At 47.9% G+C, this 16,972-nt stretch overlaps 1 protein-coding gene across 1 annotated transcript; it reads left to right on the top strand.

Annotated features, from left to right (window-relative positions):
- Positions 1-12,079: 12,079 nt before the first annotated feature.
- Positions 12,080-15,201, top strand: TACSTD2 (tumor associated calcium signal transducer 2). Its single transcript, XM_084872401.1, has one exon. It carries the CDS (start codon positions 12,293-12,295, stop codon positions 13,244-13,246), a length of 954 nt encoding a protein of 317 aa, XP_084728527.1. The 5' UTR covers positions 12,080-12,292; the 3' UTR covers positions 13,247-15,201.
- The last annotated feature ends 1,771 nt before the right edge of the window (positions 15,202-16,972 follow it).

Here is a 16,972-nt window from a genome sequence, read left to right on the forward strand (position 1 = left end):
CCTCCCATCACTCCCTCCACACCCCTTCTGTGTGCTCCCATAAATCCTGTGCTCACTGCACACTGGCCTTTCTGCCACTCCATAGGCCATGCACATTCCAGACTCAGGGCCTTTGCACATGCTGTGCCCTCTGCCTAGATGCTTACTTTCTAAATATTCACTAAATAACTAGTTACTTAGTTCATCCAGGTCTCTGTTCAAATCTCCTGTCCCCAGAAAAGCCTGCCATAACCAGCCTATCGAAATTGCACTCCTCTGCACTGTCCCTCCCCGCCACCTGCTTCTTTCCTCCCAAAGCACTTTTCATCTGCCACAGTGTCTGCACTGCTGTGCGAAGCCAGTCCTCAGAAACGTGCAAGAGCCACCAGTGGGCATCTCTCCCAAACTGGCATTCAGTGATGCTATGTGGCAGTAGCTGACATTAGCCATGGGGAGAGTATTTACATAAAAAAAAAAAATAAATTATGGTGTTTTCTCTCTCTCTCTCTCTCTCTCTCTCTCTCTCTCTCTCTCTCTCTCTCTCTCTCCTCTCTACAAAACCTGTTTATAAACATCTATACCTGCACACTACTGTGTACGTGTATTTGTTTATTGTTCATCTACCCCTCCCCCTGCCCAGATTATAATTTCCATAAAGGAGACTTTAATAATGCTGTGTTCCCAGAGTCTACCGCAGTGCCTGACACCAGGGCATGTTCAGTAATGTTTGTTGAATGAATGAACAAATATGCAAGCAGCCAATGAATAACAATAATCACATACAAGTGTAAATTGAGGCTCTTGAAAGCAGAAATTCAATCTTTTTGTCAACTTTCACATATGACACAACAGGGCCTGGCCTGTAGAAGCTCAGGAAATGTTGATAAACCAGTTTAATGCACTTGCAAAGGCTTGTATCCAGGTCAAATCCAGTTTCACCCTGATGAGCATAAAAAAACACACAAAAAAACAAAAACAAACTGGACTGGACAGCTCCTCGGGTAGTTTCCATTACGTGCCAAAAACAGAAGCCGACTTCCTAATGCCAGGGCCTCTGCTTGCCCTCTTCCCTCCCCCCACCTGGCCCCTGGTTTTCCTATCAACACAATGACTCCACTGAGAACAGATGATGGAGTCCCTTCTAAGTCACTAAGTATGGTTGAGTTTGTGTCTCAAGCTGTTCCAGGCAGGGCTGCTCTGAAGTAGGGTAGGTGTGGGCAGGCAGAAGTTAGCTCATCTGGTGGAACCAGCCTATAGGCACAAGAGTCAGGGTGTTCTCCAGGCCCCACAGCTGGGAGGCGACTGAGAGCTCCGCAGCCAGAACACTGGGGCTGAGGAAAAGGCCTTCTCCTTCCTGTGGCCCCACTCTGTCCCAAAACCAAGGCCTCTGGTCCCCATACTGGCTGCTCCCATCTGTGGCTGCCCCTGATGCCGGCACCTGACTTGAAGCTTCCTGGCAATAATTCGAGTGTTGGCTGCTTTGCGTGCTTGGGCTGGACAGGGATGGGAAGGTGGCTGCCACAGGGTGGAGCAGGGAGACTCCATACACCTTAGTAACCTCAGCCTATTTGTAACAAACAGGGCAGCTGACTTGGTCAGCCAGCACCTTGTTTCCTGTTGATATTTTGCTAGATGGAGATGTTCCTGACAGTTGAAGAAACCCTGGTCTGGTTTACTGAATGCTTACCGAGTACTAGGTATGCTCTCAGCTAAGGGTCGGCACACTACAAACCTGTGGGCTAACCCCTGTGTTTGAGCTAAGAATTTTTTTTTAACATTTAAAAATAATTCTATAAGTACCTCCACAATAGCCTTGAAGTTTGCTCCTTAAACCACAAGGCCTACAGTATCTCCTAATTAGCCTTTTACAAAAACTAGAGGCCCCAGTATACGAATTTGTACACCAGTGGGGTCCCTTGGGTTAAAATCGAAGGTCCAACATCCCCTGAGGGGTCCTGTAATTCCAGAGGGCATTCTGCAAAGTTGCTGTTGCTTGGCAGCTCCTGCATTGAGCCTCAGCCCCCTGGTGGTCAGTGCACATCATAGCTACTGGCCAGTTGGCTGGTTGGCTGATCTGCCGGGCTTGTAGCTTGGGCTTTTATATATATAGATAGTTTGCTAACCCCTGTGCAAAGATTTTAACATGGATGAATTTATGAAGTAGTTACTATTATCCTTATTTTACAGATGAGAAAACAGAGACATGAGAAGTTAACTGGTTTATTCAAGGTCACGAAGCTGCTGAATGGTGAAGTCAGTATTTGAACCCAGGCAGGTGGCTTCTGAATGTTCCTTCTGAAAACCAAACTGCCTGGTGTTTTTTTCACTCACTGGCTGTGTGACCTTGAAGAAGTCATTTACAGCTTCTGAACTCTGTCAGTTATTCTGAATTGGGGGTGAGAATGTCCTGGAAAAAATATTCCTCGGGGCATCTGTGACGTCTCCACAGGAAACCATACAGTTAGTGTTTGTGCACAGTTGCATTTATTTGCAGAGAGAACCCATCACTTTCCTCAGAAACATATTCCTTGACTCCAAGCATTAAAACCACTGGATCATTTTCTTAGAAAGTTGTCATCTCAAGCTTTAATAGCTTTGATGTTATCAATTTCAGTTGTTATTTTGTCCCTCGAATGTTCTCCTGTTAGGTGGTCTTTTCTGTCCAAATGCTACTTCAGGTGTCTTTTTAATGCAAACATTATCCATTGGGTTGTGTTGTTCACCCCACTCTGGGCGACCCCCTCCCCAAGTTTTACAGACTTCTTCAAGAAGAAGAAGAAGAAGAAGAAGAAAAAAAAAAAGCCAATATTAAGAGCAAGTTAGGGTTTTCTACTGATGCATTCTGGAACTCAGGTGAATAATCCATACTAGTGGAAAGAACAGGAACTCTTCATTGTAATTATTTACAATTTCTATGCTATTTATTCAACAAATATGTAGAGCCCTCAGAAGGTGGTCATTGCTATGTAGACGGTGAGGGGTTAGGTGCTGTGAGCACCCCATGGCCTCAGCCTAGTCTAGGGCTGGCATGTGGTCGGCACTTAGAAAGGGTTTGAAGTGAACTAGTGATGCCTGGCTGGCTGAATAGATGTGAATGGATGCAGGCAAGTCAGTAGTGTGGCTGGGGAAAGGAGGTACAGGATGCTGAACAGGTTCCTTCTGCAGTTCCCTAGTGGCTGTCTGCTTGACTGGGCCCCATGGTCTTGAGAAGCTTTGAGGGCTGTCCTCATTGGCCCATCAGTCCTGGTTTGAGAAGTTATAGCTGAGCTTCAGCTGACAGAGCCAGGACTTCTCCCATGAATCCAAAGAAATGAGTCCAACTTCTAGCATCCCACTTAGGCCAGGGGAACAATGGGGGCTTTCTGGCCCTTTGTCTTGGACCCCAAATCCCAGAATTAGACAACAATGAAGTCTCTTCTGTGAAGCCTGTGCAATCTCCCTACACTCCCGAACTTCTCTCTCCCACTGCTTGCCTCCACTTCCGTCCCCAGAGTCTAATGACTCATGGCTGACTAGAGGAGGAGGGGTGGCCAAGCCCTGCAGCACCTGGCTCTGGACCAATGGCCCGTTGCAAGATGCACAGCTACAAGGGTGAGAAGAGCAGGAAGGCCAACCATGGCAAGGCCCAGCCTGGGGCATGTACCCCGGGAAGGCAGCACCAGAGCTAGGAAAGCGTCTGCCCCAGGGAAGACTGGAAGTGTCTGTCCTGCTCTCCAGCCTTCAGCAGCCATGAACCTGCACTCGGGGGACTTGCTTCCTCCGCAGCGTTGGTCGTACCTTGTCTGCCTCCCTAAAAGGTGACCTCAACCCAGACGTCCCAGAGCAAAATTGAAAGCTGTTGGAGAAAGCCGAAGCCCTGTTGTTACCTGGACTCAGTTGAGAAGCTGTTTTGATTCCCTGACTCAGCAGATGAGGAAGAGAAAGAAATGGGAAATAGTTTGAACTTGGACACTAGTGACCTTGTACGAAGTGTGGCCGGTTAAAACGTTTGGGCTCAGGACATTCCTGTGGTCTGTGGCAGCGTGGCCAGAACCAGCCCAAGAGGAATGTGAATCCTCGCTCTCCCATGTACTGTCCATGTGTCTTGGGCAAGTGCCCTTTGGCCTGAGTTTCCTTATTTATAAAGCGAGAACAACAGAACCGACCTTACTTAGATGCTGCAAGGATAAAGACAACACATGCTGAGCAGCTGGCCCTCGAGGGGCTCACCATAACGTGTGGATATTATCAATATTACCCAGAAACCATCTGTTCCTAGAAAAGAGGAAACTGGTGGCAGGTAAGGGACAGTTTGGGTTACACCCACCTTCTTGGCAGAGAAGCAGAGAGTCGAGGGAGCAGAAACGAACCCTCCTTTCACAACTTCCGGAGGATTCCCAGCGGGCACCTCCCAGGACTGCCCAGTCACATAACATCATTTGTTGAACTGGGCCACTGGTGGCAGCAATGCCCCCACCCAGGAGGTGAGGTTGGCACGGGAGGGGGATGGGGAACTGGGATGCTTCACCTTGAGAAAGGCAAGGGAAGAGGCAGGAAGGAGAGAGAAGCAGAAATGCTGGACAAGAGAGTTGGCTTTCAAATAAATGCCGAAGAACTGAACAGAAGGGGAGATCACTCACCCCAAGAATGGACTTTCAGACCAGACTGTGAAAATTACAGAGGCACAGATGTTTCCTAAATATTATGATGAACTTTCTCATAAAGCTGCCTGGGAATGGCTGTCATGGGAAGGGCGGATGTTTCAACATTCCCTGGAATGCATAAGCATCTCTTCCGGATTGGAGCAGGGATTCTTTCTCCAGGTGGGAGACTGGAATAAAGGACTCTAAGATCCTTTCCCATAATTCTAAGGAGTAGCACATGGGCCAGAAGGGCAGGCTGGTTTGCAGGGGGCAACAGCACACTTGAGACCTCTCACCACCTGCCTCACTCCAGAACAGCTAAAGTGCTTCAAAATAGCAAACACCTCCACACCCCTCTGTGGGGCGTCACACATCCCCTGGCCAGCTCTGCGAAGGAAGCGCCATGACTCACTGACGTGGGGTGCGAGAACCGTGGCTGCCTCCTGGATGTTGTGACAAGATTTCTCAGTCTCTCCTCCTACGTTGCCAGGGCCAGTGAGATTAACTACAGAGTAACTACGAAGTTGCTGAGTGTTTTGCTGGCCCTTGGGAAAGAAACCACCTCCTCCTCCAGGAAGAGACTAGAGTGAGAGGGAGGCCATATATGTGTGCAGTTCTTGACAAGGAAGCCACGACAAGAAGGCTGTGAATGGGAGATTTTGAAATGAAACCATCGGGGGAAATTGCTGTCACTTTTCAGATCTTGATGAACTACAAAAACCAAGCAGGGCCAAAGCCACGGCCAACCTCTGCTGAAAAGCTGAGTTGGGCCCCACCCCAATGAGCAAGCACAAACAGAGAAACTATTGTCTTTCCAGAAAGTGAGAAGATCAGAGGTTCCATTCTTCAGGGAGCCCGGACTCCAGCCACATCCAGTTTACCACCCCAACGTCTTAGACCTACTCTGGCTTACTCTTCAGCAACAAGCTAAACTGTCATAGAACTGTAAATGTTTATCATCAGACCTGGGTTCTAATCCCCCCTCTGCCTGCCACAATGTTGGCACTCAACAAATGGCAGTTCATATTAATAATAGAAGCTGTGGCAAAAGAAAAAAGACAAATAGAAGCAAAAACAGAAACATTACCCCAAATACTTCCTCCAAAACTTAATTGGAAAGATTGACTTGATTTAAAAATTTTTATCATATTTTTTTTAAAACAGATGTATCTGATTTCTCTCTCTCTCTCTCTCTCTCTCTCTCTCTCTCTCTCTCTCTCTCTCTTTATTGATTTCAGAGAGGAAGGGAGAAGGACAGAAAGATAGAAACATCAATGATGAGACAATCATCGATCCATTGCCTCCTGTACTCCCCAAAATGGTAATCAAGCCTGCAACCCGAACATGTGCCCTTGACTGGAATAGAACCCAGGACCCTTCAGTCTGTAGGGTGATGCTCCATCCACTGAGCCAAACCAGCCAGGGCTATCATAAATATTTTAATAATGTCAAATAAGAGAGTGTATCCAATCCCTGACTCTTTTGAATTCTATTATATTTCAATTAGTGGCTCAGTGCATGAAATTCATTCATAGGGGTGTGTGTCCTTCAGCCTAGCCTGCACCCTCTCCAATCTGGGACCCCTTGGAAAATGTCTGACCCTAAACTGGCAGTTGGACATCCCTCTCACAATCTGGGACTGCTGGCTACTAATTGCTCACCTGCCTGCCTGCCTGATCACCCCTAACCCCTCGGTCTCAGCCCCAACCATCATGGTGTTGTTCAGAAGGATGTCCGGAAGTTCTCCCAGCCTAATGAGCATATTGCTCTTTTATTAGTTTAGATACTTGATTCACACTTTTTAAAGAAATAAAACACAGAACATAGAGTTGTATGCCCCTTATTTATTTTATTCTCTGTAACCCCTGGACCCCAGCCCTAGGCTGACTTCCCATTCTTCCTATGATCCATTTCTTGGCACTTCTTTCCCCCGTCCTGAGCTCACTAGCACCACAGTCCACTGCTCTGCATTTCCTGCATTCCAGCTGTAGGGCCACCTGCTTGCTCTCGGCTCCCACCTCCCACTCTGACTGCCCACTATCTCGGTGGCATTGTCCCCTGTCTCAGCAGCTGCTCCGTACAGAGGCTAAAGCTGACTATGCTCAGGTCGGACAAAAGAGTGATGGCTCTTCCTACCAGGCCCAAGCAGCTTCCCACACCTTCCCTCACCGACTCTCCCCACAATGTCTCTGAGACGTAACCATTGTCCCTGCTCTTCAAGGAAGGAAACCAAGCAGAGGACCTGACCTGGCAGCACAGACTCTAACAGTTTCCGCATTGCAGGAAAGCAGACAACGAGAAGCCAGGGGGAACTGGTGGCTAATGGCATAGATCCTACAGTTTTCAGGAGTGGCCTCACTCTTGTGCCCTACTCAGTTAGCTATTGTTTGCTCTTCATGAAGCCATAACTTTCCAAAATTATTTGTACAACGAAGGGAAAGAAAGAAAAATGAAGAAAAGCATAGGGACATGAGATGAGGCTCTAACCTCTTCATCTCTTCAAGATTTTCCCACTTTTGTTCATTTATAATAGATGTTCATCTGCAGTCAGGAGACCTAGATTCTAGGCCTGGCCTCACCACTTACAAGCATATGACCATGAGCAAGCCCTTCCCTTCCCCTCCCAAGGCCTCTGTTTCCACATCTGTAAAATAGAAATAATTATATCTTCCCTGCCTGCTCCCAGGGCTGTCGCAGGGATTTCAGCAGAGAATGGCAATAGAATGTGAAGGCCCTTTCTGCATGTAGATTAGGGGTGTCGAACTCAATCAGAGAAGGGGCCAAAATCTAAAATCCAGCCTAAATCGCGGGCCGAATGGTTTACTGAACAGTCATAAACTGACAATGTCATAAACTGACAGCGGAGTGCAGTGATGACAGCGTGGTGCAGGCCACATTGCAAGGCCTGGCGGGCTGGATTTGGCCCGCGGGCCTTGTGTTTGACACATGGGATGTAGATAGTCTCCATATTCCTGCATCTTGGGGGCTGGGATGATGAGGGCTCTCGGGCATTTCCCCTTCTAATGTCCAGATCCTTGGACCTGACCTTCAGCAATCCCCACAGTCACCTGCTTTGTGCAGAAGCCTGTAATGATCTCAAAGTGTCCTCACATTCCTGAGATGGCTGATAATAATCACTCAGATTAATTCTACTTAGTATTTGCCAAACACCATGTTGAGTATTTTCTATTGTCTATCTTGAATCATTAAAGTAATTATGGATGGTAAGTATTATTTTTTTTACTAATCGAACACATTATTTTTGTTTTTGTAAATCACACCCTTAAGTATAAAACTGATGTGTTGATATTGGTCTTATACCAAAGGAAATCAGATAATCAACATCAGTTCAGAAAACAGAACACAAGAGTAGGTGAAGTATAAAGTTCAATGGGGGGAAGCATGCTCTTAATAACAAGATGGGAAGTCATCCTTTTACAGATGTTAGGGAAATGTAGGCATTATTGCCCCATCTTATTTTATTTTTTTGTATTGATTTCAGAGAGGAAGGGAGAGATAGAAACATCAATAATGAGAGATAATCATTGATTGACTGCCTCCTGTGTGCCCCCTACTCGCTAACCGCCCCCCCCCCCCCCCCCACACACACACACATACACACACTGAAGATTGAGCCTGCAACCTGGGAGTGTGCCCTTGACTGAAATTGAACCCAGGACCCTTCAGTCTATAGGCTAATGCTCTATCCACTGAGCCAAACAGGTTAGGGCATTGCCCCCATTTTATAATTCAGCAAACTGAGGCTCAGAAAGGTGAGGTAACTTGTTCAAACCCACATGAATGAATGATGTAAAACTAGAACTCGAGGCAAAAATCTCATTAGATCCGAAGTCCATTTTTTAACCACATTATACTGCTTACTCTAGGATCCCTGTCTGCTCTTAGCCTCATCAAACCACATCCTTCCTCCCTACAGCCAAAAGGCTGATAAAAGTTTTGGGTCATGCATAAAAACAAAAATAACACTCGGGGTATTATTACCCAGTCTCTCTTGAAATTAAGTGTTTGGAGGGGAAGTTAGGGTGGGGATATAGGTCTGTTGGTGCTGTAAGAGATAAGACACAGACAAGGAAAGAAGTATTGAACGGGTCAACAAGAACACTCCTAGGAAAAGGATATTGCTACTGCAACATTCCAGGCACAGCTCCCTGTTAATTAACCCAATAAACATTACCAAGTGCCTAATATATGCTTGTGCTTGGGCTACCACGCTCAGATGTGGTTACTGCCCTTGATAGACCCTTGACAAGTTCAAGTTTATGGAATGTTTTCATCAGATATTTAAAAATGGAATAATAAAAATAAAGCTAACAGGGATATTTTGCACACCTAGGCAGGGCCCAGATAAAGGGAGAGGGAGAATCCGAGCTGGGGCTATGCATACATAATAAACGCATCCTGATGTTTATGTGAGTGTTGGGGAAAGCCTGGCAAAACCACAGAATTTAAGAAAGTGGTGGGGTAGGGTAGTCATCTTTGGTTCACTCCATCTTCCATGGAGGATATTGAGGACAAGATCCTTTATCCGTTTTCTCCCAATCCTGAATATGAATAGAAAAAGGCAGAGCTCTGGAGGACTCAGAGCACTAGCCTGAGCCATTTGGGGCTATCCTTGCTAAGGAATCAGAGACAATATTGTGTCTAGTCCTCAGTCCTGAAAACCCTTCCCAGCAGCTTTCCTCTTGTGAGCCTGGGACCCAGTGGAATATCAAGCAGGTAGCTTTACCAGCTATAGTGGATTGTGGCTATCTAGTCAGTAGCTGCAAAAGTGAGAAAATAACATAATTTTTTTAAAAAAACAAAACAAAACATTTTTATTGATTTTAGAGAGAGAAAGGGATAGAGTTATAGAAATATTAGTGATGAGAGAAAATCTTTGATTGCCTACCTCCTGCATGCCCTCAATTGGGGATGGAGTCCATAACCCTGGCACATACCTTCACTGGACTCAAACTGTGATCTCCTGGTTTATGAGCCACACCAGTGAGGCAGCCCAGATGTTTTAAAAAAATAAAAATGAAGCCTAACATTTTTACAGTTTAAAAATCTTTGGTACCTACTATCTTATGTATTCAGATTTGATTTTCAGAATGACCTATGACATAGACAGATGCTATTATTTCAATTTTAGATGGGAAGGCAGACGTGCAGATGAGTGAGTGTTGCCATTCTGGTGTGTGGCAGGAATTAGGAAAGCACAGAGAAGGAGCACTTCCCTGACTGCAATAGGGACATACCAGGGCAGGCTTTCAGGAGGTGACCCTAAGGGATGAATAGAATAACACATTTATGTAATAAATAGATAATGAAGGGAAGAGTCAAGTAGGTGGCTTTCCAAAGGCTCAAAAACATGAGGAAGACCGGAGAAAGATGAAGATGGTGATGATGGTGATGGTGGTACTCGTGACCCCAGCTAACTCTTATCTATGCTTATTAACAGCAGAAACTGCTAGAATAGGTACTGTTCTAAGCAGGCACCTAGGTTAACATTCACACCTCCCTTATTAAGTAGATACTTTTATTATCCCCAGGAGTGGCCCGGTGCACGAAATTTGTACAGGGGGGGAAGGGGGGCGGACAGAGGGGTAATCCCTCAGCCCGGCCTACACCCTCTCCAATCTGGGACCCCTTGGGGAATGTCCGACTGCCAGTTTAGGCCCGGTCCCTGTGGACATCCCTTTTGCAATCTGGGACTGCTGGCTCCTAACCACTCACTTGCCTGTCTGCCTGATTGCCCTCTAACCACTCTGCCTGCCAGCCTGCTTGCCCCCAACGGCCCTCCCCTCCTGGCCTGATTGCCCCTAACTGCCTCTGCCTTGGCCCCATCACCGAAAGGACATCTGGAAGATCTCCTGGTCTGAGCATATTACCCTTTTATTAGTATAGATTTAAAAGATGAGGCAACTAAGGCACAGAGAAGCTGGGTAGCTTGTGCAAAGTTATATGTGATTTTGTGTGCTAACTCCAGCAGTATGAAGTTTAGGTGCCAAGAGCGCCTTCCGCCCTGTGTCTGCAGGCTGCAGGGACAGATCTGAGATTTAGAAAGCCTTCTCTGGGGGTAGGGAAGAGGAAAGGGAACTGGAACACTTGGTCAGGCTAAGAACCCGAACAGAGACAGTGCACACAAAGAGCAAAGTGTTCCCACAGCTCCTGATACTTGTTGGTAAGAAATTGCTCCCCTTCACCATGTTTCTGCTTTATCAGCAAAGGGAGAATATTTCAGCCTACCCCCTCAGGAATTGCCTGAAAATTAATGGGGCAGAGGCCTGGGTGGCTTTCCTGTTTAAACGACACCCTTGTGCTACTGCCAGTGTTCTTTAAGTTCCAAACATACAGTATAAACAAACTGGCTTCGACAGAGGAGCTGGAAATAATTATAACCTGTTAATTATTGTTAATCATGCCAAAGCTTTGCAACCCTGAACTTTCCCAATGACTCAAAAGAGAGAGAGAGAGAGAGAGAGAGAGAGAGAGAGAGAGAGAGAGAGAGAGAGAGAGAGAGAGAGAGAGAGAGAGAGAGAGAGAGAGAGAGAGAGAGAGGTTGCAACCCCTCCATCCCTCTAAAGGAGTCACACAGTGGTGGACAAGCCATTTCTCACAGACCCCATTCTTTCATTATGTGCAGTGGTTCAGCTACTTACATGGGACACAGAAAAAGAAAAGACATGCTTTGCTCTTTTAGAATCAAATTGTACAAAGAACTTCTTGTAGTCTTGCTGGTTCATTTAAAAATTTATTCCTTTTTGTCTCCCTATATCGAGTACATGCATAAATATTGTGTTTGTGTGTGGGGAGGGGAGAAGTGGTTAATAGAACTTCTTATACATTGGACATCAGAACACCTGGTTTGTTTTTTTCTAGGATCCTTAACCTTTCTTCAGATCAGCTCCACTGGGTTTCCATAAACTTCTAAGGTCTCCTAACAGCCAGGCAGAGAAGCAAGGACCCCCCTCCCAGGATATGACGGCTTTGTCTCCAAGCCTTAACTGCACCACCTATAAAATGGGTCTGACAGATGGTCCATACTTGTGGGGACTAAGGAAAGGATGAGATAATGTTTGGGAACTGTAAAGGATACATGGCTGCTATTGTGAGAACTGGGGAACGAAGCCAGGTAGTGAAAAAAACTTAAGTAGGAGAGGAGCTGGGAAAGGGAGAGAGAACAGGTGGTGGTGGTGGAATAAAGGCGGGACGGTCCTGCTTTTCAATGAAATCCCTGAGAATTCCAGCCCAGGAGAACTGCCTGTCGCAGAGGTTCTAGGCTAGAAACCGGGCCAGGGCGGGCCCCGCCCTAGGTGAGGCGGATCCGGTCAGAGGCGGGTCCGGGCAGCCCGCAGGTGAGTATCGGTTTTCCTCTTTGGGGCTTTCGGTCCCGAGGAGGCGGGGGCAGCCTCGGCTCCCCTGATCCTATCGCGGGCGGCACTGGGAGGGCTATAGCTTCTGTAGGACTCGGACGGGGCGAGGGGGAGGGAAGGTAGAGATGTGTCACCCAAATACCAGAGGGTGAACTGGCGGAGGAACCGGCCGGGCTGGTCCGGTGGAGTATAAGAGCGGGAGGGAGCGGCCCGGGACAGACCGGTGCAGACCTCGGAGCCTGAGTCCCGCAGAGTCCAGCGCCGTCCGTCCATCCGCCCGCCCGCGTCCAGTCCGTCCGCGCACCTCGCGCCACCATGACTCGGGGCCCAGGCCTCGCGCTGCCTCTGCTGCTGCTCCTGGCGGCGGCGACCGGCCTGGCTGCCGCCCAGGACAACTGCACGTGCCCCACCAATAAGATGACCGTGTGTAGCCGGGTTTCCCCGGGCGGCCGCTGCCAGTGCCGCGCGATCGGCTCGGGCTTCGAAGTGGACTGCTCCACGCTCACCTCCAAGTGCCTGCTGCTCAAGGCGCGCATGGGGGCCCCCAAGGCCGGCCGCAAGCTGGTGCGCCCCAGCGAGCACGCGCTGGTGGACAACGACGGCCTGTACGACCCGGACTGCGACCCCGAGGGCCGCTTCAAGGCGCGCCAGTGCAACCAGACAGCCGTGTGCTGGTGCGTGAACTCGGTGGGCGTGCGCCGCACGGACAAGGGCGACCAGAGCCTGCGCTGCGACGAGCTGGTGCGCACCCACCACATCCTCATCGACCTGCGCCACCGGCCGGCCGCGCGCGCCTTCAACCACTCGGACCTGGACGCCGAGCTGCGGCGGCTCTTCCGCGAGCGCTACCGGCTGCGCCCCCGGTTCCTGGAGGCCGTGCACTACGAGGAGCCCACCATCCAGATCGAGCTGCGGCAGGACGCGGCGCAGAAGGGCCCCGGAGACGTGGACATCGCGGACGCCGCCTACTACTTCGAGAGGGACGTCAAGGGCGAGTCCCTGTTCCAGGGGCGCAGCGGCCTGGACGTGAGCGTGCGCGGCGAGCCCCTGCAGGTGGAGCGGACGCTCATATACTACCTGGACGAGAAGCCGCCCCAGTTCTCCATGAAGCGCCTCACCGGCGGCCTCATCGCCGTCATCGTGGTGGTCGTGTTGGCCCTGGTCGCCGGCGTGGCCGTCCTGGTCATCACCAACCGGCGGAGGTCCGGCAAGTACCGGAAGGTGGAGCTCAAGGAACTGGGGGAGATGAGAAACGCGCCCAGCTTGTAGGTACGGGCGGGGCGGGGGCGGGATGGGGTACGGGATTCTAAGCTGCAGGGCTCCCAGACCAAAGGGAGTCTTCATCCTTTTTGACTCTTGGCCCAAAGGAGACATTTCTCTCACCAAATTCCTGTCTCTCTGCGCACTCCACCAACTCGATAGATCCTGGTATGGGAGTCGCTTCCCTTGGAGACTTCTGTCTTGAAGGAAGCATTTCTACAATCCCTTCCCTGGCAGAGGGTGATGTGTGAGAATCCAGTGTCTGTGCGACAGCCCAGCAACTTGACAAGGGACGCCATCGGTGTGGAAGGCTTACGTGCGTGCGTTGAGATGGGAAACAGAGCTTTCACTAGTCTTGGGTTTAAGTTACTTGATTACCACACGGCCTTCCTGACAAGGATATCGCTGATTGGGCCGGGGTAGCATCTGCATTTACCCCCGTTTGCTTGGCCGGCCACACGCACTTGTCCCTGGGAAAGAAGTCTGTTTCCGTGGCCTGAACACACTTCAGTCTGCCTAAGGGCGGACTGGGCCTGAAACTCCGCGTCTAGCCTTCAGCCCGTCTTTGTTACAGATGACATTAGTAATGTTTCTTTTGTAAAATGTTTGTACATATGTTGTCTTTGATAATGCTACTGTGATTGTTTTTTTTTTTTTTAAACACGAATTTAATAAAACATGGGAAAGGCACAAAAGATGGAGTTGGTGAAAACTCGCTCTAGATTTATGTCAGTTTACTCTCCTTTGTCTAATGTCCCACGGCTCGGATTTCTCATTTTAAATCATAACTTTTTTTTCCCCCCAGGAGTGGGCACTTTCTATTTCCATTCTGGTGAACAGCAGAGATACACTAGCAGGCTGGTGCCATGACTGAGTTTTCTAAGTGAGGGTATTTGGAAACCTCCCTCACACAGCTGGAGGGTGGGGCTGGGGAGGAGGCTAGAACCAGGTGCAGTCCTTGGGAAAGGGGACCACCCTTAGCTTGTTTCTAATCAGGAATTCTTAAGTGGGGAAGGGAGCCTGTTTGTTTCAGGAGCTGAATCTCTTTTGAACCTTCGCCCTATTTGGAAGCAGGTGGTACTATTCCCATTTAGCCCTTAGCAATTTACTGAATCCCAGAGTATTGTGGCTCTGAGAGAGGTTGAGTGATCTTCCTACACGTCCTTATGGTGAATCTGTAGAGAGCCCTATGCTGGGACTCTGTGTGTGCGCACGCTAAGGTTGTTTTCTAATATTTTACTAGTAATGTGCTTTAAAAATGTTTCCTTCCTATTAGCTGTAAAAACTGACAACTTGTCTCCTTTACACTTATCCCTTGTTTTAAGTCATTCACTTTCTTTTATGTGAACTGAGTGTGCTGGAAGGTCCCTGTGGGGTAGCCCACAGGCAAACAGGTTCCTGCAATTCCTCAGAAATTACTGAAACAATATAACAAAGGAAGGAGTTGTTGGTATATCCCAAAGCAAATAGCTAGGGCCAGGACTTCAGTGTCTTACCCTGGAAACAGTCTAATGTTTCAACCTCCCTTGCCCTCTCCCCCTCCGCCCCTGTGTCTATGGTCCATGCCTACCCCTCAAGATTGAAACACTAGTTAAAAACTGGGGGGAGGTGGCTCTCAGCCACTGCCTTCCAAGCTGAGGGCTGTGGCTTGTATGGGCTGGAGGAGTGGATACTTGCTTGCCAGAGATCTCTAGGTCTTAACTCCACAGGTTCTCTCAGACTCAAATGGGGCTGAACAAGGGAAGAGGGTGGAGGTGGACTGGCTTCCCCACAGTGAAGGGTGGCTGAATGCCCCGGGTTAGTGGGAACGGGAACAGTGACCGAGAGGCTCCACTCTCCCTCACTTGGTGCTTTCTGTTTCTCTGAGTCACTGATGTGCCATAGCCAAAGTGACCTTGGCAATCACATCTCACCAGATTCCTCTTTTCACAAAGAAAATGAGTGGGTGCTGAACAAAGGGAAAAACCCTGAAAAAAAAAAAAAAAAGAAAAAAAAGAAAGCCCATTCCTTCATCAGAATGTTGCTTCTGGATAATTTCTGCATGAATTTGGGACACATCCTTATACTTTATTGCATTTAATAGTTCACAAAGCACTTTCCCGGATATAATCTTGAGACATTGACTTCCTGGAAATAGTATTGACAAATGCTCCACTGGGTAAGTCACTTAACTCTCCTCAGTTTTCTCCTTTGTTGAATGAAATTAGTATCTCACTCTTGCAAAGGTAAAATGAGGTCATTGATAAGACTGCTGAAGGTAATCTGGGCACTTAAGAGTTCAGTAGATTTTAAACGTTTTTTCCTATAAATTATGTTCATTTCATATGTGGGAACACCGAGCAAGGCCAGGGCTTAGAAACTGTGTTTGGTGTCCTAGCTCAGATGGCTAGATCACATACCAAACAGATGGAGACATCTTTCTTACCCCCTTCTTCCAAGGAAGAGCCCCTCCTACTTCTGCAGGAACTCAGCTTGCTTCTGTTGGGGGCAGGACTCTCCAGAACTAGCTACCTCCATGGGCGGAGCCCCCACCTCCAGGATTTCCCCTCAAAAAACTTCCACTGAGGGCTTTGTGCTCAGGGCTGGGCTGCCCTCAGAAGGAATGTGAGGAGCAGGTTCCAGCTTGTCTTTTGGTCCCCGAGGCTCATCTGATTTCCTTGTTTTGGTCATGGGGACTTTCTCCATTCCAGTTATTTCCTTAATTGGGGCAATTTTAAAAATCACGATTAAGCCACCATTTCTTTCTGCTTACATATGTTTGGCTTCACTATTTTCCAAATAGAATCACAGAATATCAAAGCTGGGCAGAGAATCATTTTCATCCACACTTCCACCCTACAGATGAAGAAATTGAGGCCCAGAGAGGAGAATGGATTTATCCAAGTCAGGCAGCTAGAAGCAGAGTGACCCTGGAGCTCCCATAGCCTAACTTCCATCTCATTGGTGAGAGAGAAATATCGATGAGAGAGAAATATCAATCACTGGGGATGTTCCCACAAGCAAGGAACATGCCCCTGATCGAAATCGAACCTGGGTCCCTTCAGTCTGCAGACCAATGCTCTATCCACTGAGTGAAACTGGTCAGGGCCCATTCCACTTTCTTAAGAAGACATCTCTTTCTGGAGACTTCTATTAGGGGAATAGAACAATCTTGGAAGCCACCATTTACAAAGGTAGAGCCATGGCCCACCTGGCCAATGCCAAGTGAGACACTCACCTTTAACTGTGATGTGAGAAAGAAAGAAATGTCTTTGTTTTCAAATTACATTAATATTACATTAATAAGACTCTATAAGAGTCTTATTTTAGGATACACTCTAACCAGTATGGGTGGCTTATATTATCATTCTTGTAGTGAATGAAAACATACTTGCCTGTGGTCACACATCTAATAAGTAAGTATCACATTTGGGACTAGAACCCAAGCAAACTGGCCCTCAACTCCATGTGCTATACTGCCTCTTAGAATCGATAAATTTACAAGCCAGAGTATATTAGTTTTAATAATTTAATATACTAATAGCATGTATTATCTTAAATTTCTCTAGGTCAGAAGTCTCACAATAAGCTTCCCTAGGCTGAAATCCAGGGCATTATTATCTCTACCACAATATGCCCCCTAATCCATGCTCTTTACCAGCTTACTATCCTACCTTGGTAGAACTGTATGCCAGCATGCATTTTTGTATTTAGTTACAAGAGAGCTCTTTCCCCCATGGCCCTCTCCTCTATCCC

Source organism: Pipistrellus hanaki (assembly GCF_964339955.1).
Source record: "Pipistrellus hanaki genome assembly, chromosome: 2".
Classification (NCBI taxonomy): domain Eukaryota; kingdom Metazoa; phylum Chordata; class Mammalia; order Chiroptera; family Vespertilionidae; genus Pipistrellus; species Pipistrellus hanaki.

Bases quoted from the DNA above. Each gene is read 5' to 3' on its own strand.
- TACSTD2 (XM_084872401.1), top strand. From the start codon at position 12,293: ATGACTCGGGGCCCAGGCCTCGCGCTGCCTCTGCTGCTGCTCCTGGCG.